A 25380-nucleotide genomic window follows, 5' to 3' on the forward strand; every position below is an offset into this window, starting at 1 on the left:
TGCAAAAAGAAATTAACAACCAGCCAAAGAGATTGTGGCCAAATATACTAGTCTTGCATATTTGCTTCTATCATTCTATCAAATACATTCTAGCAAAACACTGCTCAAAAATAAAACATGCTATAAAACTATTTCAAAATCATTAAAAAATAATGGATGATACAGATAACAATTGTAAGAAATTATCTTTAACAAATGCGTCTTTGCTCACCGCTTGTATCCCCTTCTCGCCTTGACCTTGGCACACCACGGGAGACAGCATTTGAAAAGCCTTTTGAGGTAGTGCTTTGTAAAGAAGGCTGGCTTGCAGTTAGAGTCCATGCAAGACGTGACCCTAACTGCTGACGGAGGCAATCACTAACACCTGGAGCTTGATAGGATTGTCTAGAAGGACAAAAGGAAGAAACATCTTTAAAAACTTTGATTCCGTACCCATCACCTGGTTTGGGGCATGCAAATTTTGAAAAATGACCCAAGCTTGAGTTTGGTTTTGTGGATGTTTTGTTTCTGTTTTTTTTTAAATAAAGGAACCTTAGAAAAGGGTGCAAAACATACAAACAATTTATTCCTTCCTATAAGCCTACACTTTAAAATAAAAAAAAAACTGTAGAAAGAAAAGGAGGTACAAATTTGACAAATACGATTTCATATCAAAGATTGACTTTGTTCACACTGAACTGTGTAGATATGCTGAAATGGATTAAAAGTGAAGTCAAGTGTAATAATAATAAACAACAGTCATACATTTAACTTCTGTTATTACTTGAAACTGTAGTTACATGCCAAAGAACTAAAGGAAAGTAGAGAAAGAGGAGAAAGTTCACTTTCCTGCTACTCTACTGTTTAGGTCAGTTTGTATCAAGTGCCTGAAGACATGAACAAGAAGGGAGCATCTAGACAAGCTCCAATTTCCCTTCCTCTCAAACTTGTCAATTGTCCTCACAAAAATAGTCTTAAACGTGAAAAATGTTAAGACTAGAAGTTAACTTTCTGATTATTTCTGTATCATGATGATGAAAAATAAAGTTGGAAATATTTGCTGCTGACCATTCCTCCCCACTCCCGCGACTGAATGTAAACATTTGGAAATATATACATATTTAAAAATAAAAAAGAAGAATTCCACAAAGCTGTGAAAGCACAGTTGCAGGGAGAGATGAAACAAGATTGCAACACAAATGTCCATGTAAAAAAAGTTGAGGAATGCCTTTCCTCTCAACTGCCACATCATAACTCATGGGATGGTCACACATGATACTTAATGTGATTGTAGCTAGTGATCAAGAACACAGCCCACAAGACAGAGCAACTCTGTTTTGCTTAGCATTTGTAACGCCTCAACTAGAGTAAATCACTGAATTTAGGCTGTTACACTTCAAGAAGAATGTAGTCTAGAAATAAAGGGAAACATGTATAAAGAGAAGTTCAGGAGGAATGAAACTCACCAAAAGATCTAATTTGGGTTGCCCACCTCACAGACTACAGCACTAAAGAGAGAGCAATGAAATTGCTATAAAATTGAACAGTCTGAACAGGTCAGACCAAGAATATGTCAGGAACAGGGTAGGTTCTGCTGATATTTTTAAGCAAGCAAATATACAAAATAACCTCACTGACATAACTGCCATACCGTATCAGCATTATATAACGGCTGAGGTTGGAAGGGACCTCTGGAGGTCACCTCCTCCAGTCCTCCTGCTCAAAGCAGGGTCAACTAGAGAAGGTTGCCTGGTGCATTGTCCAGTCATGTTTTGAATATTTTTAAGCATGGAGACTACACAACCTTTCTGGGCAACCCCTTCCAGTGTTTCACAACATCCTCCCTGCCCTGAAACACACACCCCCACCTCACTGCAACAGAAGCTTTTTTCCCTTATGTTTAACTGGGATTCCCAGTCTTACAAGTTTTGCCAATTATCTCTTGTCCTTTCCCTGGACACTACTGAGAAAAGTCTGGCTCAGTCTTCTCTACTCCTCTGGTCAGGTATAACCACATAGGTAACATCCCCTGAGCCTTTTCTTCTCCAGACTGAACAATCCCAGCTCTCTCAGCCTCCCCTTATATGTCAGATGCTCCAACCCCTTAATTAGTTTGTGGTTCCTTCTCCAGACTCTCTTCAGTCTGTCTGTGTCTTTTTTAGCGCCATAACCGGACCCAGCATTTCAGATGTGTCCTCATCAGTACTGAGCAGAGAGGAAGGTCTACCTCCCTCAACCTCCTGGTGATGCTCTTCCTAATGCTGCCCAGGAGGCTGTTGGTTGTCTTTACCACACATTGCACACTCATGTTCAACTTGGTGTCCACCAGGAACCCCAGGGCCCTTTCTGCAAAGCTACTTTGCAGCCAGTCAGCCCCCAGTATGTACGGGTGCATGGGGTTATTCCTCCCCAGGTCCAGGACTTTGTTGAACTTCAGGAGGTTCCTGTCAGCACATTTCTGGAGCTTGTTGAGGTCCCTCTGAATGGCAGCTGAATCACCTGCTTTATCATCTTCTCCTCTGAGTTTTGTATCATTTGCAAAATTGCTGAGGGTGCACTCTGTCCCATAAGGTGGGATGAAGGTGTAGAGGATCCAGCTCCTGGGCTACACTATTAGTGACCGGGCTTTATCTGGACTTTGTGTCGCTGACCATAATCCTTTGAGCCTAGCAGGTCAGTCAGTTTTCAGTCCACCTCACTATCACCTTATCTAGTCCATATTTTATTAAGTTTGTCAATAAGGATGTTACAGGTAGACAGTGTCAAAAATCTTACTAAAGTTGAAATAAACATTCCCTGCTCTCCCCTCGTCCACCAAGCCAGTCATCTCATCATAGAAAGCTGTAAGATAGGTCAAGCATGTACTCCTTTTCTTAAGTCTATGCTGACTACTCCTAGTCCCCTTCTTGTCCTTCATGTGTCTGGAAATGCTTTCCATGACTAGATGCCACTCCACCACCTTCCCAGCTGTTGAGGCGTGGCTAACCAGCCTGTAGTTCCCTGGACCATTCTCCTTGAACAAAGCAGCAACATTTGATTTCTTCCAGTCCTCAGGAACCTCCCCCAACTGCCATGTTTCAAACATTACCAAGAATGGCCTCACAATGACACTGGCCAGCTCCCTCAGCACTTGTGGATGTATCATCCCCTTAGGTCTCATGGTCCCTGATCATCCTCTGCCAGCAGTAAACTGGGAGCAATGAAGATTTTCCCAGGGGTCTCAGGGTCCTGGGCTGGTCTTACCAGCACAGACCAAGGCAAAGAAAGCACCGAGTACATTGGCCTTTTCCACATCATCTGTCACCACAGCCCCTGCCCCTTAAGCAGCAGGCCCGTGTTTGCCCCAGCCTTCCTTTACTGCTTGTATACTTGTAGAATTCTTTCTTGTTGCCCTTCATGTCCCTTGATAGATTGAACTCTAGGTGAATTTGGGCTTCCCCTGCTTCCATCTTTTGTACACTTTTTTATGCCCAAGTTTTGTCATGAGCAACTTGTTCATCCATGCAGGCCTCCTGCCACCTTTGCTTGAATTCCTGCTTGTCAGGGTGGACCATTCTTGAGTGTGAATGAGGTGATCCTTTAATATCAAGCAGCTCTCAGGTCAGGCAGTTGGACTAGGTGATCACCATAGGTCCCTTCAAACTGAACTATTCTATTTTCTCCTGAACCCCTCTTTTCTCCAAGGGAGTCTCTCATGGGATTCTTCCGAGCAGTTCCCAGAAGAGCCCAAGTCTCCTCTCCTGAAGTCCAGGGATGGGATCCTGCTTTTTGCCCTGCTTCCTCCTTTCAGATTCCTCAACTGCACCATCTCATGATCACTGCAGCCAAGGCTGCCCCAATCTTTGCCTTCCCAACCAGTTCTTCCTTGTCTGTAAATAAGTCAAGTCCAGCAAAGCACCTCTCATCATCATCATCTCAATCCCCTGTGTCAAAGTTATCATCAGGACACTTCAGAAACCTTCTGGATTGCTTATGCCCTGCAGCATTCCCACTCCAGCAGATACTGAGGTGATTAAAGCCCCCACTGAACACCAGGTCCTGCAAATGTAAGGCTTCTTCCAGTTGTCTAAAGACCTCATCTACTTCTTCCTGATAAGGCAGTCTACAGCAGATACCCACTACACCACCACCCATGTTGGTCTGCCCTTTAATCCTAACCAATAAAGTCTTAGTTGGCACCTCACCTGTCCCTAGGCAAAGCTCCATACATTCTTGCTGCTCTCTCATGTAAACAGCAATTTCCTCTCTTTGCCATCCTAGCCTGTCCTTTCCAAAGAGTCTGCATCTACCCTCTGCAACCAACTATCCCACCATGTTTTTCTGATCCCAATGAGATCATAGCCCTAGTACTGCATACAGACCTCGTAACTCCTCCTGTCTGTTCCCCACGCTGCATATGTTTGTGTGTAGGCACTCCAGCAAAGTTGTGCTGATGTCCCAGAAAAGGTATGAGAGCTTCCCTTTTAAGGCTGTCCTCTCTACATTCCTCATTTGTGTGCACACACTTGAGTGGACGCCCTTCTGCCCTGCTCTGTTGGTTTAAAGGTCTCTCTTGACCACATCACCCTGCACCTTTTGCTTAGTACCCTGGTCTACCACCTCCTCACTCACTTGTGGGGCGCAGTCCTCACACAATGTTCCTAGCTTAAAGATATCCTCTACTGTGCATCCAAGATACACCATACAAACCTAGTACTGGCAAAGTCAGGTAAGTATATGTATTGTAAAACATATTAATGACAATAAAATCCAGTTGTATCAGCACTGGTTATTAGCTCCATAATATGAATTCTATAAATCATCTCAAATACACTGTATTAAAAAAAACCCTTCAACTCAAAATAAAGCTGTGAAACTTCCTGAAAATGCATGTATTTTGATTTTGTGTTTGTTTCATGACTGTTGTGGGTGGGGAGGAGATTAAGAGACAAGAATATGGTGTCTTTCTCTTTTCCAATTATGAGAAAGGAAAGAAATTAATAAAAATTTCCATAAATTAGCCTTGTATTAGGAATTTGGTCAAACCATAACCCATGAAGCTTCTGTCAGGACAAAATAATAGGGCTTTGTTCATTGCCGCATCCCTTAAGATTATTTTTGTTCCCTTTTATTATATTCTCCTGAGTCTTTTTGACATTAACCACAGTTTCTTGAAAAGTAATGTCCCCACTGCTTTTAGACAAAGGCTTTATTTACAGGCTTTTTCATTTAAGGCTGAAACAGCTATGCAAATAAGTACAGTCCTCACTTTTACAAGTTTCGTAACATCCTGTTCACTTTTCTATGTCAACTTCTATGAAGCAATGTATTTCCAGGTATATATTACAGAATGACCATTGAATCACAGACTATGAACACGATCGTTTTCCCTCCATAGAACAGAGTCTCTATGCAGTGCATCTCCGTCACGCTTTGTAGAGCTGCAGGGGTAATACAACATGCTATCCAATGGCATAAGAAGGGCTCAGATTTTGAGCATGTAACTCTGAGTTGGCTTATTTAACAAAGTCAATAATTGGGTAATCACCTTATGGCTTACAATGGCCAGCTTCTACTCATCAAAAATCTGAACTATTTGGTATTTGAATGTTTCAGTTCCAAATGTAGATTCATCCTGGTATGAACAGACAATTAAATCACTGCTGAACAGTAGGTGTTTTAGGATTTTTTTTCCTAATAGGTAATTTTTTTTAAACAACTCTTTTAGAATCTTTTTTTCCAAAAAAACCAAAACTAAAACAAACCCTGTCCATTCAAGATGCAAGACTGCTCTGGTACAACAGCCAACCTGCTGTGAACACACTTAAAAGAAAGTCAGACCATGCAAGAAAGAACATCCTCCATTTTCAAGTGGGTGACAAGTATACTAATTTGACACTGGCTGAGGGATACTTAGTAAAACGAACTTGAGTGTGGACTCTAAATCCAAGGTGTTTACAGAAGAAAGATAAAGACTGTTCTAAAGGGTTTCAGAGAACTGAGAAATCTGGAAAAGGACTTGGCACTAGAATCCAAAGGAGTGGATCAAGTGAAATATCAGCTGTTCAGCAGATAGCTAAAATTAAGTTTAAGAATGGATACACTTGGCCAGTCATTTCTGGCTTCATATGGTCATATGGCAGCACTTGATATTTGAACTGTTCAGCTAAAGAATTCAGTTTCTACGCATCTACCATGGAATTTCCAATGGCATACAAATGGGGAAGTTGGGGGAAAGAAAAGAAAAAAAAAGAAGAGCAGATTATCTCTAGTCTTCCCCAAACCTATCTGTAAGGTAAAACAGTTTAATTTACCCTGGAAGGAGTGATTGCGGAGTTGGCGTTGGCCCGTTCAGAGCGTACAGGCTGATGCTGCTGATCCCACTGCTCCCCATGCTGCCAGAACTCTGGGCAGACTGAGCACTGCGGTCTTGGTAATTCAACGGAAGGCTTTGAGGCCTGGCATAGTAATAAGGGGTTGAGTGAGCATCCCGTGGCAATGCTTGAGCAAAAAGTGTGGCATAACTTGACACCTGAAAAGGAGACGATTGGAAAAGGGAGTAATGAAAAGAAGATTTGTGAGTTGCTTTAAGTCATGTCTTTAGTTAACAGAAGCATAATATTCAAGAACGCCGAAAATAACTGAAGACCACCTTTCTGCCAAGAAAAATTTGTTGTTACAATTACAATGACAAAAAAGCAAGTCCCTTACAGTGAGCAAAAGTACTTTTAGCAATAGACCTTATTTTTGCCTGCGAATTGCCATTAGCCATAGCTGCAAAAAGCACTTTGGTGCTAGCAGAGCTGCAACCAAAGGAGGAATTCTGCTCTCCCCACTCCATTTCAAACTCATCAGCATGTCAGCAGACATTACACCACCAACCAGAAAGCAAACAAAAAGATCACCCTTCTAATAAAGTCACAACTTCAGCTACAAATATTAGACAGCTCATATTTGCACATTTACTTCGTATAAAAAATTACACAGAAAAAAATTGCAGGTACTTGTGTCAAGTGTGTTCTTTCTTTCAGCCTCACACACAAACACCACAAACACAACCTGAGGTGTTGGTTAAGTCTGGATAGTGATTCTTAATGACATCTAAAATAAGCGACACACATTTACTGTTTCTCAGAAGTAACAAAGGTCTCCTCACCTACCTTGTTAGACTGCTTACGTGGATCTTCACTAAGGCTAAGCAAGAGGTAGAGTATTGACCATTTGTTTTTCAAAATGCCCTTTAAAAAAAGATGAAGACAAACAGAAATTAGTTTGGTTTAACTCTTGATAATAATGGATTTTTTTTTTAAATTATCCAGCCTACTAACATGTACATATAGAAATCAATTTTCCACACAAATAAGACCAACTCAGAGCCACATTCTTGAGTAAACTGGGAATGTGCAGTGCAGCCTCTGTATTGCTAATTTTATTAATTTTCTCCACTGTGTTCAATTCATGAACTCACACCTGTTCTGAGATCAGCAAGTACACTCAATTTTAAATTCATATCTACTAAGAAAGAGGTTTATACAAAGTTAAACTTTTACCAGCATTCCCACACACTCTCACCATTTAAAACATGCGGATGCTACTCTAACCTAAAGGTGAAGATGGAAAACTCTTGGTACAATTTTAAGCAAAGAACTGTCTTTTCTCCACTTTCCCATTCACTCTCCTTTACAGGGAGGCTTCAAAAGTTGGAGGGTTTTAATTTCTATTACTTTAAATGCCATTTAAGAGAGCTACCAAAATTTTCACAGCTTAAGACACTGTGAACATGAAATTTGACGAATATGCAATACAGTCTCTAGCAAACAGACAAATAGACAGATACATACAGACTGTTAGAATAACACTCTCAGCAGCTTTAGATCTCAGCAGAAAGCTTACAAGCAGAAGACAAAACAATGCTAAAGCCCAAGCTACAAAAAGACACTTTGAAGAGAAGAGTTATGGCAAATGTTAAAAAGTTTTATCTTAGATAAGCATATGTTTCTAGATATGTTACTCCGTAGTTCTGTGACACTAATGCTTGCACCCGAATTGATCAGGGACATAGAACCTTTTAACAGACATTAAGTAGTGGAGTAAGTCAAAGAAACTCATACAAGTTCCCTCACGATATTGATCAAGCTATGGTCTGGAATACTAAGCAATGTTGAATATAAAGGAAACTTTAGTCATACCAAGATTCAACAAAGATTCCATCCCTTATGAAGCAATGTAATTCAGTGCTATCAGTGTTGCAAAAAGCACTTTCAAGGTCACTTTGAAATGATCTTTTTTAAACACATTTTAATTCTCACCTTTTTCTATTTTTCCTGTTTCTCTGCAAATTATACATTTTGTGTGTACGTGTTACATGGTGTAAGAATTTTGGCCACAGAACATTTATTTTGTCAGCACAGAGCCCACTAATCAAACCTACTGAAGCTCTGTATTGTTATATAAGAGTAGAAGGAGACATTCTATATTATTATGTAGAGCAGAAGTCTACTATCTTCTGCTTTGATCTCAACAACAAGCAAAAAGTAGAGATGTTCCATCTGTTGCAAATAACTAATCCAGCAACTTATTAACAACTGGTGAAGAAGCAGCTTCTTCTACTGGCCAGAACAGAGTAAGTCTAAGTGCCTCAAGAAGCATGGTTTGCTCAACTGGCAAGCTGCCACTAAAATAAGCACTGACCTCCTTTTCTCTTTAGAGTAAGGGATGAAACGAAGTTAAAACAGATCCACACAAGCTTTTTTCTTTCTCCTCACAGAATCACAAAGGTTGGAAAAGACCTTTAGGATCACCAAGTCCAACCATCAACCCAACACCACCATGCCCACTAAACCATGTCCTGAAGTGCCACACCTACACGTTTTTTGAAAACTTCCAGTGATGGTGACTCCACCACCTCCATGGGCAGCCTGTTCCAATGTTTGATCACTCTCTCAGTAAAGAAATTTTTCCTAATATCCAGTCTAAACCTCCCCTGGCACAACTTGAGGCCATTTCCTTTCTTTCGTTTGCTGGAGGAAAAAAAAGCCTCATTGATTCAGAAAACGCATATGCCTTCTGTGCCCTTCTCTAAGCTCATGGGGAAAAGAAATGATTGTCCACCATTAGTAATAAACCTAACAGTAGATTGAATAATAATTGGTAGCGTGCATTTAAAGAAGGCAGTATTCAGACGATACCATTTCATGTACACAAGATGCTATCACAGAAAAAAAAATGACAGAAGGTTGAAAGAACCTCAAACATTTCAGCAGGCAGCAAAATATGAGGAGATAGCTGATGTAAGCTTGCATTACATTCAGAAGAATAACCAAACCGATAAGAACACAGACAAAGCATTTTGTTTCAAAGTTTACAGCCATCATGCTCTGCAGCTACGTTGCTTGCCAAATGCAATGGTATAGCAACATAGTACCTAAGCTACAGAAACATGTTTCAGAAAATTGGTATTAAAAGAGCAAAATCACATAGTACATTCAAGAAAAGGCTGAAAACAATGGCTGAGGTCATTGGAACAGGTGTCTGCAAACCAGTGACACTTGCTTCACTGTACAAACCAATGCAAATAATATACAAATCCACAAGATAAGGAAAACAGGAAGAGTTACACAGTAACTTTAGCTCCAAGCACTAACAAACTAGTAAGTTAAGTACAGATGCAGGAAGGGGCAGAACAGAGTTCTGACTAGTCATAGTCTCCACAGAATCACTTTTTTGTAATCTTAAAATCTTACTATTATCCTGTATTATAATCCTATATATATATACACACACAGGACATATAGATATACACAGGATAATCCTATATTATCCTGTAACTTAGCCATGATCTATATGTAAATTCATTATTAAAAAGCAGAAGACCAGAGAAAAACATTTCTCCAAATACAAAGAGCAAAATATGGACAAATTTTCTGTTATATAGAAAACATCATCTTTTACATTAACTAATTTTTGTTGTCAAAAATCAGGTACGTGCAAATGACAACTGGGAATCTTATTTTATTACTGCCCACCATATTCTACCTTGCTAAATACTCAATTTTATGGAGAATCCAGAACAGATTAGCAGCAGTCATTTTTCACCTCCCTCAGCTAAACTTCCATCCTTGTATCCTTGCATCTTTCCCCCCTTTCACCTGATCCACCTTCCTGCATCGTGGGCTTTCTATACACTAACATCTTTTGACAAAATATCAACATGCATTATTCTGTGATTAACACTGGTGTTAGTAGAATCGTCAAAGTCAGCAAACACTTAGCCTTCAACATTAAAGATCTGGAGAACTTAAAAATTCAGAAAAAAGAGGACTTTTTAAACCCTAGATTAATAAAATCAACATACTTGCAAGGTATTGCTGTAAAATAAATTACAATGAGAAAATTCATCAGTTTTACATATAAAAAAAGAACACTTCCATTTTCACAGAGTTCCTTCCTTCATATGAAATGCCCCTTTGTGTAACTGGACTCAAACTAAAAATTTATCCTTTATTCTCTTCTGATTTACAATTAAATTAATAGCAAACAGCTCATAGTAAAAAGAAAAAAGTAACTTGTAAACTTTTTCAGAAAAATTACAAAATGGTTGAGGTTGGAAAGCACCTCTGTCCAACCCCTCTGCTCACAGCAGCATCATCTACAGCAGGTTGCCCGTGACTGTGTTCAGTCAGGTTTTGACTGTCTCCAAGGATGGAGACTCCACAACTTTCCTGTGCAACATGTTCCAGTATTCAACCATCCTCTCAGTAAAAACACTGTTAATGCCCCAAGCACTCTCCAAAACAACTCTAATATGCATCCTTCTGATGTTAGGGTGCTTTCAGTTTCTTTACTCTCTATACATTTATCACACTACCTGTGAACTGAGTTTTCTGTAGAGTTCTGAAAACAACGCCGCATCTGCTTCCCTTCTTTGTCGCACAACTATTGAAAAAAAGAAATATAGATTAAAAAAATTGAAAGTAGTATAATAGTCATGTCTGAAATTATATATTTGTAGTAAATTGGAAAATGCACCCAAGAAAGCATAATAATGCTTAACTGTTTCTCTCTATTTACTCACACCGTTTTGCCTGTTTTCATGTAATCTGTATTACAGCCTGGAAAATTCCTGCGTCAGAAGTGATGCAATGAAGCACCTGCTTTTCTTAGAGCAATGAAAATATACACCTTCTATTTAAGTGCCCTTTTAAAGTCTAGTCTGCCATTCTGTATGTTTAGGGAAGTAAAAACATAACTGAAAGCAGGTATGGGTTAAAGAATGCTATAAACCCCTTCACAAAACTAAGTGTAATTGTTCCTATTTTAGGCAATAAAAGCAAGAAACAAAAGTAGTAATGCCACTTGATCAAAGTCAAGCAGAATTCCAAGGTCACACAAATTTCATATATTAAGAAAAATAACAGTCTCAATCACTGCCAGTTACATAACAGAAGTCTTTGCTCAGAGGAAAAACATCTTCAAGCTTTAAGTTGTCTTCAGAAAAGCCATGTTACATCAGAAAGAGCCATGTTTAAAAAAAAAGATAAAAACATCTGAAGAAACCTTAATAATAAAAAAATAGCTGTTAAATGTTAGAAATGTTAATTAGCATCAAAAGCTACTGCTAAGTACATCTTGCCAAATAAGTCACTTCCTGCACAGTAACTCCAAAATAAATGTAAAGTTAGAAGGATATATGCAGTTACTTGTTACATGACCACTAACATCAGCCTACAAGCTGAAGCTGGGGAGAAGGAAGATGAGGGAAATAGCCCTCTTCAGAACTCCTGGCAATAGGCCCAGAGAATATATGCTATGTTTCGGTTTTGAGAAGATGGTTGCAGATAAACTTGTAGACAAACTGAAGGCAAGAAATATCAGGTAAGTCACAAACAATTCCATCAATTCCCAGGATGCTCATTCAGCAAGTTTCACACAGGTGCTCATGAAGTTAATTGTGCCAAAGTGTGATATTTCTGAAGTGCACATCACAAAAATATATCTTCTAAAAAGAACTATGAATTCATAAAGTCTGAGTACTATTAAAGTGAAAGGACTGCAATATTAATTGTTCTTTATTTCCATGGTGGCTAAGGTATGAAGTCAATAGTAGCAAGGGAAGTCTAAGCTGAGCATTCAGAGAAATCTGAGCTGTGAATACAAATAGCCACTCAGGAATACTAACTGGGGAGTTAATGGAATTTCCATCAAGAGATTTTTCAGGAGGTGAGCATTAATAACAGATTAGATAACTATCTGTGAGGCAGAGCTGTCCCATTATCAGAGGAATAAACTGATCAGACAACTTCTTGAAGAACTTCCATTCCTATTTTTAAGAAAGAAACAAAGATGCACTTACGTTCTTTCTTGATTTTCTCCGCTACAAGAAATTCATCCCGTTCAACAGTGGGAGCAAAGTTGCTTCCAATAACTCTCACTGCATATTGAAACTGTTGGGCTGCATCAGCTGAAAGAAAAAAGGAAAACTCTCTCAGTTAAGCAGAGTGTTCAAGTTCTATTAAAATAAATAAATAAAAAAGTTAGACATGAGATTGTACTGCTAGGGCTGAATCCAGCATAAATGTACCTGGTTTAGATCAGATAACGTTATACTATAAACCTTCGACACACTTCTAATCAGAGGGCAGTAAAGTCCAGTTTACCCATGAGCATATTGTCAATGCTATACTTCAAATACACTGCAAAATAATTGCACTTAAATTTGTGAATAAGCCTTTCCTATTCTGTGCTGACAGAAGAGACACTTAAGCCTACCCATTTATTAGAGAGCATTAGCACACTTGAGCTGGCTCTGCCCTTCTCCACAGACTGAAATGCTGCGGGACTTGGCATAAAGTCACACAATTCAGCTCACACGTGGAACAATACAGCCATGTTAACCAGGCACACTCTTGCACCAGGCACCAAAACTGGATTATCCTACCTGCGGATCTTTGCTCAGATATCCACAAGAGTGGTTTTACTAGTTTGCATGTTGGTCTTAGGTTTTTTGTTTCATTTTTAAACCAATTTATGTGGTTTCACCACTTAGGTTTAAAGCTAGCTTAGAGATATTGGAATCATATTCCAATGCATAATATAGATACGAATGGAATGGTCACAAGCCAGTGACCTCCATCCACTGCTCCTTCATCATGCAATAATTCTGTTTTTAATATTGTTGCTGAACAGTATTGTTTTAATGCAAGAATCTCTGCTTTTTGGGAAGATTAATAGTCTGGTACAACTGAGATAGGGCCAGATCAGTATTAATGCCTCTACAGCATAGTCACATTCCCATTTATTGACCTGAAAAAAAAAAAAATCAATCAAATTATGACCCTACAGACATGTCAAGTGCCCTTACAAAATAAAATAAATTTCTACTCCTCTTAAGGAGTAACTGTAATAACGTGAGGGGAAAGGTACATAAGAAAAAGTAAGTATAAATGTGTGGTGTCAGCTACTTGAATCCTTACACTTCCCGACTTCGACAAAAAGAATCATCTACGCAATTCTGCATATTAAAACTGTCTTGTATATAACAATTTTGTGGGCAAATGCATGAGACTCCTCTCATGTTTTACTCAGTCAGTTAAGCAGTCAACTTTCAGAAAAAGATTGTACAGTAATGCAGCAACATTTCAGCTAAGGAAAAAGAAAACATGCTGGCCTGGACAAAAACGTACAAAAGGAACAGAAAAATGGAATAAGGTAAAGGTCCATTAGAAGCAGAGATATTTTAAGCATTGAATCATCTCTTAAATTAACTGACATTGACAATTGAAAAAAACACCTGGAGATACTAGGAGTCAATTATTGATTAAATGCATGAAAATCTCCAGAAATTTATGGAAAGGAGAAATTTGAAATCAGAATGTGCTACATGCTTTTTGAATGACCACTTTTGACTGTCTTGTGATATAAATGCCACCCACTGGTCCTAATCTACTAGAACACAACTGTAGACCTTCAAACATTAACCAGTTCACACAATGCAGTACGCAATCAAGAAAAAAGCCTGCTCAGACAGAATCATTAATATTTACAGTATTTGACAATATTGGACTACAAAAGGAGCAAGGGTATCATTCTACTTTCAGGGAAGAAAATGTCAATATCCAGACTAATGCAAGATCACAGTCTGCATGACTTAAAAGCCTCCCAGAAAGAATAGTTCTACTGCTAGACTAAACAACCTCTCATTTGCAATAAGGACTTGAAAATACACATATAAAATAATACTTCAGCTATTGATAGCTTAAACTGAAATGATTAATCAGGTGGGAAGAGTAAGTATGAGAAAGTGTTTCTGAGTAATTCTTAAGCATAATGCATGTCATTACAGAACAACTTAGGATTTCCAAAAGTATTCTGTGATGCCAATTAAAGTCAAATATTGGCACTAAGTTATCCCAAACAACAGCAAGAATTTTGTTATTCATTAATTCCTCAACTGTGTACCTAGCAGCAGTTAGGAAAGAGCTAGGTTTTTCTAGTCATTCTTACATATTTTGGGCATGTTGCTATAGTGATTTTACATGGGCTACAAATTAAAAATAAAATTGCTACAAGAGTTCCAAGTCAAGCATCCAGGAGAAGGACCAAGGGTTGATACCAAAGTACTTTACCAGTTATGACATGTATCTAGATTAAATAATGAACTCCCTCACTGATTATCCACTAAAAAGCGGGAGAGAATGGATCTCCAGTAAATTAGTTCAATACAAATTATAGAAAAATATAAAAAGAAAGAAGCAATTAAAAAAAACCCTTAAGTAGACATCATCTTAAAAAACAAAACAACAAACACAAACACACACACCCCAACCACAACAAAGCCACAAGAACTTCCCCCTACAGTTCCTCCTCGCTCATTAGATGCATTACACTGGTTTTCTAAGGAAAATTATGTTCCGAAATTAACTTCTATGTCAACCTGCACCACCCTATCCCATAGGGATTGCCCTTTAACTTTTTTTTTAAATTTGATAGAGGTCTCAGGGATATCAAGTTAAACAGCTTTCATAGAAACTGCGGACTGGTAGAACAACCAACCAAACAGCACTCCCTGGGGGAGAAATTGCAAGCAAAAGCTCAGTGGTTAAGTATTCACTCTCATCTGCCTGCACAGAATTAGCAATATCAGTTACTGCATCCTGCCCGGACCGCAGCCAGCAAGCACGAAGGAACAGAGACCTGGAGGATGGAGGGAAGAGAGATTTCTGGAGAGACCTACAGGGAATGAAAGTACAAGCTGGCAGTATTGCAGCTGAGGAATGGTTTACTGAAGAGAAGACTTGCAACACAAATCCACAGGAAATAAAGACATATTTAATTTCACCGCATGAACTTGTTTCCTATACATTTATGATCTTGCAGTATATCAGAGTATGTTTATCTTAATAAGAGTGTTGAATAAGAAAATATGTAGTTGATTTAAAAAAATAATTCTGCTATGTCTGGACAACTGAGCATTATTCATTCAGCTGCTTCTGCTAACTTCTCAGTATATGCTATGATTTATGCTGTGATTATCCGTAAGCTTAATGCTTGGAGAAAAAAATACAAATCAGAGCATTACATTTTATTTATTTATACTGGTCAATGTACAGTTCTTCCATGTAAGCAATGACATATTTACTGTGTTATTCACTTTTTGAAAAATTCTTTGGTTTCTGAACAAAATATTTCATATCAGTGTTTCAAAAATACTTAAGTGCTATGTTTCCTCTCTGTTGTTCCCTGTGGTTTTTTGGGGTTTAGATTAAGTTCAAGTGAACCAAAATCCACACCATGAGAAATCACATGGATTTACTGTCTTTAGTCACCTGATGAGACAATTCCAAAATCCAGCAAAGATGCGTACAGAGTCTCTAGAGACTCTCTGGAATTTCATTTCTCCAGAAGAACTAACTCAGAAAGACAGCTATACATTACCACACGTTTGGGTGGGGATTTTTTGGTTGATGATGTTGGAATACGGATTTACCTCAAAATAATACAAGAAAATCATGGACTTTGCCATTCATATGTTTTCCAATCTGCCTCTGACACTAGAGTTTTTAAAAGGCTACCTATGCTTCTAGTTCTGTGGTACAAGGGAATATTGATGGCAAGACTGAGAGACAAAGAAACACATGTGAAAGTTTCTGGACAGAAACCTTGAAGATTTAAACATAAATCCTCAATCTAATAAAAAACCACAACAGATATATTATCAATAGTAAGTAGCAGGGTTTTTTCCTGTAATGGGGAAGTTTTAAGAAATACAACCTTCTATTTCAACACCAACCATAGCAAGACTAGTTAAAGCACAGAAACTTAGTACAGTCTTTTCCATACTGCCCTAATAAGGCATCTGAGAGAGATCTCAGTTGAAAGACTATAATTCCATTGAAAAATTCTGATTATTAAACCTGTTACATTACTAATGATATGGAACAAAGTTATCTGCTCTTTACACATACAGATTTGCACTGGCAATTCAACATCATCGTAGCAAGACTGGTTTTATATTATATTTTATTCAGATTTTCATGGTTTATTCCTATTGAGTCCAGTTTCTCTTTTACAAACAAAACTCCCTGCTGTGGGATTTTCTTCAGATTATTTCTTATAGGTCCATAAAATAACTTCAGTACCTAAAGTGATTAAAGAAACTTAATACAGATATCTGTCAGTAAAATAAAGACTCACATAGTTTATAACTAATAGACACATTTAATTGCTTCCCTCCTCAAAGAGCAGCCATTATGACAGCAGATGGGCTTAAAATACACAGCTGTGTATCTATGTATGTGTACATCTTTCTTCATCAAAAAGTGATTACAGCATGAATCTATTATGTAACAGCAAGCTCAACATGTCTGATGCATGAAATTGATGCAGGTGTTTGTGGGGTAAGGGAGGAAAACAACACCAATCATGACTTGTTTTCCAGAATCTGATCAGAGCAGTGAATGCAGATAAAGACAGCCACTCCCCCTCAGACTATATACCTTAAGTAATATGCACATACATACACAATTAATGATACTGGTAAGCAGGCATACAGCTGAACAAAGAAATGGCACTTGCTTATCAACACAATTTTTTTAAAACTCTCTCCTTGGAGCACAGCAATCTATCAATAATTCAAAGATCTATACTCCACCCAGCCATTCAAACTTTCATACAAACAATGCAGTATTAACACAGAACTACTTCAAAAGGCAGATAACAGCATTTTAAAGCTGCAGAAAATACAAGTGTAGCACATGCAAAAAAATACAGAAGCAATGCATAGGAAGAATTTGGTTGTAAAGAAAGCAAGGAAAAATTCAACAAAAGATAAAGTTTAAAGGAAAAGTTTAAGAGACAAAGAGACAATCGGCTGATATACTTCCAGAAACCAGTATTTCAGAAGAAATGCTGAAATTCAGCAAGTCTTTTGCTAAAAAGAAGCTTCTAACATTACTTGTAATTTTAGGAAGTGAACTGAAATTCAGTTTACAGTCTTATACATTTCTTCCAACACGTCAGCTATGAGTCTATTAGAGGGAAAAAAAAAAAAAGGTTTTGAAAACCTGTCCTGGTTTCAGCTGGGATGGAGTTAATTTTCTTCCTAGTAGCTGGTATAGTACTGTGTTTTGGATTTAGGGTGAGAATAATGTTGATAACACACTGATGTTTTAGTTGTTGCTGAGCAGGGCTTACACTAAGTCAAGGATTTTTCAGCTTCTCACACTGCCCTGCCAGGTGCACAAGAAGTTGGGAGGGGACACAGCCATGACAGCTGACCCAAACTGGCCAAAGGGATATTCCATACCATATCACAGCATGCTGAAGAAAAGCAGGGGGCATGGCCGCTGCTCGGGAAGTGGCTGGGCATCTGTCAGCGCGTCGTGAGCAATTGCACTGTGCATCACTTGTTCTGTATATTCTTTTGTTGTTAGTATTATTTTCTTCCTTTTCTGTCCTATTAAACTGTTTTTATCTCAGCCCATTAGTTTTACTTTTTCTCCAATTCTCTCCCCCATCACACTGCAGGGGGCGGGGAGTGAGCAAGCGGCTGTGTGGTGCTTAATTGCTGGCTGGGGTTGAACTGCGACAAAACCTGAGTACCAATTGGAACTGTGTTTCCCAACATTAATGTATCATGATTGTGAGAAACCTTGTTTCCTGGAAAGAAGACATTTGGTTATTTCAATTTGTCTGTAAGCATTAATTTCTAAACTATAGGACAATTCTAAAGAAAGCTTATCTAAACCAAACAGTAATCACTTTCTTTCTTGAAAGACTTCAAGAGATTAGCAAACTCTCTCCACTACTTGTTCTTCCAGTTAGCTGTCTGTCATCCCAGACAACAGTTTTGCTTAAATGCAGATGCAAAACTGTGGTAAAACAATTACACTCTAAACTGTGTTCAATGCTCTATGTGTGGCACTGACCAGCTAAAAACTCAGATGCAGACGCTGTCATCTAACACATACTGAAGAAAAAAATCAAACATCTTTCCTGTAACAGTGTTTGCTAAACACCTAATGGGCTACTGTTGCAAAACTAAGCCTGGAAGAAAAACTGTAAAACTTGAGAACCTTCTCACATACACCCCATGCAGATACTGAATTTGTCAATACAGTAATACTGCTGTATCTTCTCTGTTTTAACTGTATCAAAAGTTCTACGTTGGTATGAATTACTAGTGGGGAAAAAAAGAAATTTCATTAATATGATGTCATATACTGATAAACTAAAATGCTAGTCTAGAATGCTGTTAGTGTTATTATTTTGGTTTTTTACGAGAATCTACACACATTGTAAGCAAAACTGCTTGTTCCTCTAGAAAACCTTGTGTTTGAGAAGTGTAATTTTAGGACCAGCCCAGTTATGAAGTATTCCTCAGAAAAATTAATTTTGCATGAGTGCTCTGCTTTAGTCAACTACCTTCAACTTTTCTGTAAATTAATTTCTTTCAGAAGGAAACACATCAGTTAAAAGAAATTATAAAATGTAAACATAAAATATTCTGTTCATGCAAGCTTTTATTTGAAGCATTTTAAGTTTATTCTTAATTAACCTTCTTCCCAGTCTCCACACTCCTCTCCTACAAAGGAAAAAAACAGCAAACCCACAAAATAAAACCCAAACCACACACACTCCCATGCCTTTCCTTACTTAGAAGTTGTCCACAAACTTTGAAGCACTGAACAGGAAACATAACTATTCTTTAATTCTGTTAGTATTGCTGGCTCTTGTTGTATTGTCAGTAAACAGATTTATTTGAGGAATGTCCCACTGGACTATCAGCAACTCAGTCATACAATCTTCTCAGAACTTTCCCCTCACTGGGAATTTTTGCTTAACTCATCAACTTGCATTTGCTTCTTTTATTAGCATAGGTAAAAAACCTCCACACCACCTTTTGAATGAACTCTATGCTTTCCCCATACCATGAAAATTTAAGATCCATTCCAATAGTTCAGAGCTTAAAAAAAATTAACCCACCCACCAATCCACACAACAAAACCCCCACTGAGATTACAGTGATTAAATTAAGGCCATATTACAGACTTCAGGTAGCAAACTGCTCTCTGAAGACTGAAATACTACTTTCTAGAGCATATGCACCTCCAGAAGCACTTTGACACACAAAAATCTTTTTAGGATTCAAAAACAAATAGCTTGAATATTTACAGCAATACCATCTGATTCCATTGGAGGCACTAAGTGTTCTTAGTGACAAGCTTATACGGCAGTCTACAAAGTCTCTGACTAAGATTACCAAGAGGTTTGTGAAAGTCAGCTAAAAAAAAAGAAGCTTTTTGTCAGAAGGATTAAATTCAGTGTCCAAAGAGAGGCATACAACCCTGTATAACTGTTGGCATCCACAAATAAGGGGGAAAAAAAAAAAAATCATAGAAATTACTGCATAGGCAGGCAAGCTCTTTGCAAGATCAGGTATTAGTGTAAAAGCGAGGTGGATAGCCTGGATAAATACAGAAGACTGATAATGCAAAACTAGTACGCTAGTTCTTAGACACTGTGAGGACATGAGGAAGAAGGAGGTCAGCAATGGCTCCCACTGCAGAGTGCAGAGATCCCCAACTAACCGCAGTGAGTAACTGCAGACACATAGCACCATGGGAAGCTAGCCTTAAGCCCTTAGTTGAGATCTGGCTAAAGCACAGGAACAGAGAGCTTTCAAACCTCAGTTCTACCAAAAAAATAGTTGAAGTACATTTTTTTTTTTTTAAATTTTAAATTGAGTTCTTCCACATGACTCAGCAGACCTTGTAATGAATTTCTCAGAAGCTGAGCTGTTTGCTAGAAAAACAGTAACTAGGCCTATGCAGCTGACTGATTTTGGAAACTAAGCAAACCATCTACTTAGTGGATGGTCTCAAAAAAGTGGGAAGAGAGAGAGGATAGCTCCACCACTGGGAGCCTCTGCAGTCACATTCCATCATAGCACAAATTCACTTCAACATAAATCTTTAACAAGCGGGGAAGGTGGAGGCCTTCTAAGGCCATCATGGACAGAAGCGAAAGAATCCCCAGCAGACAACAGGCTCCATCAGGTTTATGGAGGACTTCAGGCATGGGATTGCAGAACGCAAACACGGATGCAGGGTAAGACCTCTTATCCCACATTAGCTGTAAGTGCACTATTATGATACAGACATTATATAAACGGAATCCTTCAGCTCCTTCTGAAGCCGTAGCTTCCTCACAAACATGAGAAGGAACACTGCCAAGTAGATCAAACCTTCTGAAGTACAAACTCAGGGAACATACAGGCAGAAAGAACCATTAGGTCATCAAATCTCAACTCCTTTCTATTATTTACCCATTACATTTCACCCAATTACTTCAGTACCTTGTACTATACTACAGCACTTATTTCAGGAAGGTATCAAAAGCTAGGATTTCAAGACGTTCACAGCAGGATAACTACACAAATGGTTAAAGATGGCTGTTTGTACCTAGCTTTAGCTTCTTGTTACTAATTTTTACAATAAATTTCTCTAATGAATTTAAAAATCTTTTAAGGTTCTAAGCTTTTTTCTCCTAAACTCTGTGGAAATAATTAAATATTATAAATCACTTATCAAAGACTAAACTGATAACTCTTGTAAAGTCATCTTCAACAAAAGAGAACGTGTGTATATAAAGCAGCCTAACTTCATCAGTACACAAGGAGAGGGTAAGCTGCATGTAGACCACTAACCACACACAATACCATACTTCAAACTTAGCCTGTGCTGAAAGGAAATTAGAGTTACAACTCTGAAAAACAGTGAGATGCTAAATAACTTGTCTGGTGGTTTCCCTATCATCCAGGGATACGTGCATCACACCTCAACACAAAGGATGCCATACACACCTTTCATGACCGGGATTTCTTCCACAAAGACTTGTTGCTTTATCAGTTTCTATAAGCTTTATATCAATAGCTGAGTTGATGACAAACTAACACACATACGACAGTTGGCTGTTTCAAGAGAAGTCTTATGTTAGAAGGGCGAGTCTTCAGTATTAGAGTTCCTCGTAACACAAAAATAAAGAGCAGGGTAAGGATGGTCTTCCTATCTGTCACATGCATAAAAATATGGGTGATAATAAATGTGGCAGACAACCCACACTAATTTTTTAAGTTGTTACGTCAAAGAACTCCTCAGATAACCCACAAGTGAACAGACACAGTGAACTACAGGTTCCACACAACAGCTTACCATGAAACTATGATTTCAAAAAGATGACTAGATCCAAAGTCAGTAGAAGAGAGACAACTCTCCTCAATACTCATACAGTGATTGAAAAAATGCAGTTTTGTTTCTATTATAACGCTCTGTTTAAGTTTTATAAGTATCACAGACCTAAATAAGACACTCAATACCAAGAAACAAGCTTAGATTAAGTTTAGATCACAGCTCCTTTCAAATCTACGAAAAAGAGTCATGAAGAAAACAGAGGCCTCCACTACTCCAATGAAGTAAAACAATGTCCTTTCCAATTCCTCCCCCCTCCCCCCCCACCCGCCCTTTCTGGAAGCAGACAGGGACATCTTTCCCTAGGTCAGGTTGCTCAAAGCCCCATCCAATGTCACCTCGAACACTTCCAATGACGGGGCACCCACAACTTCTCTGGGTAACCTGTTCCAGTGTCTTACCATGCTCATCATAAAAAAAAAATTCTTCCTTACGTCCAACCTAAACCTACCCTCCTTCTGTTTAAAACAGTTTCCCCCTCATCCTGCCACTGCAGGCCCCGGTAAAAAGTCTCTCTCCATTTTTCTTATAAGCCCCCTTCAAGTATTGAAAGGCCGCAATAAGGTCTCCCCAGAGCCTTTTTTTCTCCAGGCTGAACAACACCAACTCTCTCAGCCTTTCTTCACAGGAGAGGTGTTGCGGCTCCCTGACCATTTTTGTGGCCCACCTCTGGATCCCCTCCAACAGGTCCATGTCTGTCTTGTACTGGAGGCCCCAGAGCTGGATGCAGTATTCTAGGTGGGGTCCCAAGAGCAGAGCAGAGGGGGAGAATCACCTCCCTCAACCAGCTGGCCACACTTCTTTTCATGCAGCTCAGGATATGATTGGCTTTCTGGGCTGCAAGCACACATTTGTGGCTCATGTCCAATTTTTCATCTACCAGTATCCCCAAGTCCTTCTCTGTAGGGCTGCTCTCAATCCATTCATCCCCCAGCTGGTACTGATACTGGGAACTGCCCCGACCCAGGTGTAGGACCTTGCAGTTGGCCTAGTTGAATTTCATGAAGTTCACATTGACCCATTCCTCAAGCTTGTCAAGATCCCTCTGGATGGCATCGCTCCCTCAAGAGTATCAACTGCATCACTCAGCTTGGTGTCATCCACAAACTTGCTGAGCGCGTACTCAATCCCACTATCTACGTCATTAACAAAGATACTGACCAGCATCAGTCCCAATACACCACTTGTTACCGATTTCCATTTTGACATTGATATATTGACTGCAACTTTTTGGATGTGGCCATCCAGCCAGTTGCTTATCCATTGAATAGTCCATCCATTAAATCTGTATCTTTCCAAATTAGAGACAAGGATGTTGTGTGGGACTGAGGTGCTGGCTCCAACAGGTAGAAACAGAAAGTTTCAGAGAGAGACACAAGAAGTATATTCGTACCTTGTCACTCATTTTCTAGACTTCAAAGATAGCAATAATTCACTTATAGGCCATGTTTTAGTCAGTTTGAACCCAATTCTTTACAATGGGTCAATACTCAAAAGTATTAGCTACTGTCACGGAAATACCTAAAGGTAACCAGGAGAGACTTGTCAGAGGAGAGCGGCATGGAGCAAGAAAAGCACACAGAAAAGACTTTACAGCTACTACTAATAAGGAAGAAAACCATCTCTCATACAAGAAAATAGATACAACTAAAGCTATGGCATGAATTTGTCCAGTAAGCAACGCTTATAAACAGAGCAACTTAAAAAGGAGACCTAGCAGATGCACCTCTTCCTTTCCACCTTCCAACTGCTTACTAAAAACAGTCTTTGCCTTGATTGCAACAGATAGAAACGCAAACAGGCAAGAGATTAATTCCCTTGCTGGAGGATCACAGCAGCATCAAGATGTAGAGGACCTAGCGCATGTCAATGGCTCAACTTGAGCCGACACCGGAGGAAGGCAGAGATTCCTGCACGGGTACGTGAGCCACCTTTTTTGCCCCACGCACCCCGGGAGCGGTGCCCCCCTCCCCACGAGAACGCCGTCAGGAGCCAGCGAAGCGCTCTGTGGGGGGAAGAGGAGGCGAAGGCGCCGCAAGCCCACCTCCCGCCACAGGGCTCCCCAGCCTCCCGCAGCTCCGCCTCACGGGACCGCTGCCATGCCGGCCGGCAGCAGAGGCGCCCGGAGGCCCAGGGCGGATCGCCCGGGCTGCCTGGCCCCGCCGCAAGCCCCGCCGGGCCGGGGCGGGCGCCGACACGCTCCCCGCCGAGGGGGACGCCCTTGGCGGTCGGTCGGGCGGGGCCGGCGCCTCTCCAGCCCGCCACCCCCTCGCCCCCCCCGGGGCAGCGCCCTCCCCCCTCGCTCCCTCCCGTCCCGACCCCCCCTCGCGGGCTCCAAGGGCTGTCGGTGGAAGGAATGGCGGCAGACGGGGGGGGGAGAGAAAGCCGTTACCTTCGCTTTTGCCCAGGATGCGGCAGCAGAGGTTCTGCAGCAAAACGTTGGGGGATTTTTGGTCCGGAGTCGCCATCGCCGCCCGGGAGGAAGGGGGGGGGAGGGGGGGGGGGCCCGACGGGATGGCAGAAGAAAGGAGGAGAGGAAGCGGCCCCCGCTCAGCAGAGCAAGGACCCGGCGACAACTCCCGCCCCGGCCGCCGCCGCCCGCCGCCTAGGGCGCCATTTTAACAGAACCCGCCGAAAGCCGCAGCGGCGGCAGCCCAGCACCCACAATGCCCCTGCGCGCGGGGCGGCATCGGAGCGCGCCGCGGCGAACGCGCTCCGCCGCGCCGCCGCCGCCGCCCAGAGGTTCCGGGGCAGGCGCCGCACCCCCCCCGCCCCCGCCTCGCGCCGGCGGCCCGTGCGGAGGCTGAGGGGCCGCCGGGCCTGGCACACGCCGGGGAGAGGGCAGGCAGGGCCCCAGGGAGGCCCGAGCGTCCTCAGGCAATGCGGCGATGACCAGGCCTGGACCACCGCTCTGAGGCCTGCGATGCGTGCCAGCCCTGGCCAAAAATGTCCCTCAAATTCCCAAAAATGGAAATAGAAAATTCCCGTTCTGCAACAGCGTCCCACTTTTGGAAAACGTCCTCTCATCCCTCCCTCAAAAACGCAGGGCGATCAGGCTCACTCATTCCTCCTCAGAGAAGAACAAGCTAGGTGCAGCCGTGGGGTAATTCACGGCCTTGGGGAGTCGAGGCACATCGTTAACTTTTCCACACAAAGTGATTACGAATCAATGCGGATCTGGAAAAATGTGTGGAGATCCTCATCCCACATCCTCCCTGCACTGCTTGGCCTTGCGGCTGGGCGGCCCCGGTCCCCTGCGGAGGTCTTGGGCCTCTGTCTGGCCGGGCAGAGCGGGGTGCTGGGGGCAGAGTGGGGTGCTGGGGCAGCACGCTCACGGCTGGCCCACAGTGCTCTCGGTGACCTGCTCCTCAGGCTTGTCACCCCCTAACACAGACACTGACTTCCCAAGATGTCTGTCTTCCATTTCTTTTATCCAGTGAAGTCATGCTGGGTCCAGCCCAAAATGCATAATTCAGGAATAATTATTCTCCCTGTGCTGCTGAAGCTCTCTGTCTAATCCACCTCTGCTCTGTGCCGTAAGAGGTGCTTTGAAACGCTGCAGCAGCCAGGTGGGCTTGGTGCATGGCTGGCTGTAAACAAATACGTTCCTGCTGTGCAACACACTTCTTTCTGGCAGCCCCTGTTGGCTTCATCATCTCTGTGTAGCCATGATTTT

The 25380-nt window shown here is 40.8% G+C and overlaps 1 protein-coding gene across 2 annotated transcripts in view; it reads right to left on the reverse strand.

Annotated features, from left to right (window-relative positions):
- TUBGCP3 (tubulin gamma complex component 3) overlaps nucleotides 1-24172 on the reverse strand; it is a 58316-nt gene extending 34144 nt beyond the window's left edge. The window contains exons 1-6 of one of the 2 annotated variants that reach the window (XM_059835851.1): nucleotides 24097-24172; nucleotides 12311-12418; nucleotides 10826-10893; nucleotides 7119-7196; nucleotides 6273-6490; nucleotides 212-384 (exon numbers count right to left, since the gene is read on the reverse strand). In XM_059835851.1, coding sequence (XP_059691834.1) covers nucleotides 212-384; nucleotides 6273-6490; nucleotides 7119-7196; nucleotides 10826-10893; nucleotides 12311-12418; nucleotides 24097-24172 — 721 coding nt within the window. Of the gene's footprint in view, nucleotides 1-211; nucleotides 385-6272; nucleotides 6491-7114; nucleotides 7197-10825; nucleotides 10894-12310; nucleotides 12419-24096 lie in introns of both variants that reach the window. The other variant, XM_059835861.1, reaches the window with a different exon arrangement.
- Nucleotides 24173-25380: the final 1208 nt, after the last annotated feature.

This window comes from Gavia stellata, chromosome 1 (genome assembly GCF_030936135.1).
Source record: "Gavia stellata isolate bGavSte3 chromosome 1, bGavSte3.hap2, whole genome shotgun sequence".
In the NCBI taxonomy this organism is placed as follows: domain Eukaryota; kingdom Metazoa; phylum Chordata; class Aves; order Gaviiformes; family Gaviidae; genus Gavia; species Gavia stellata.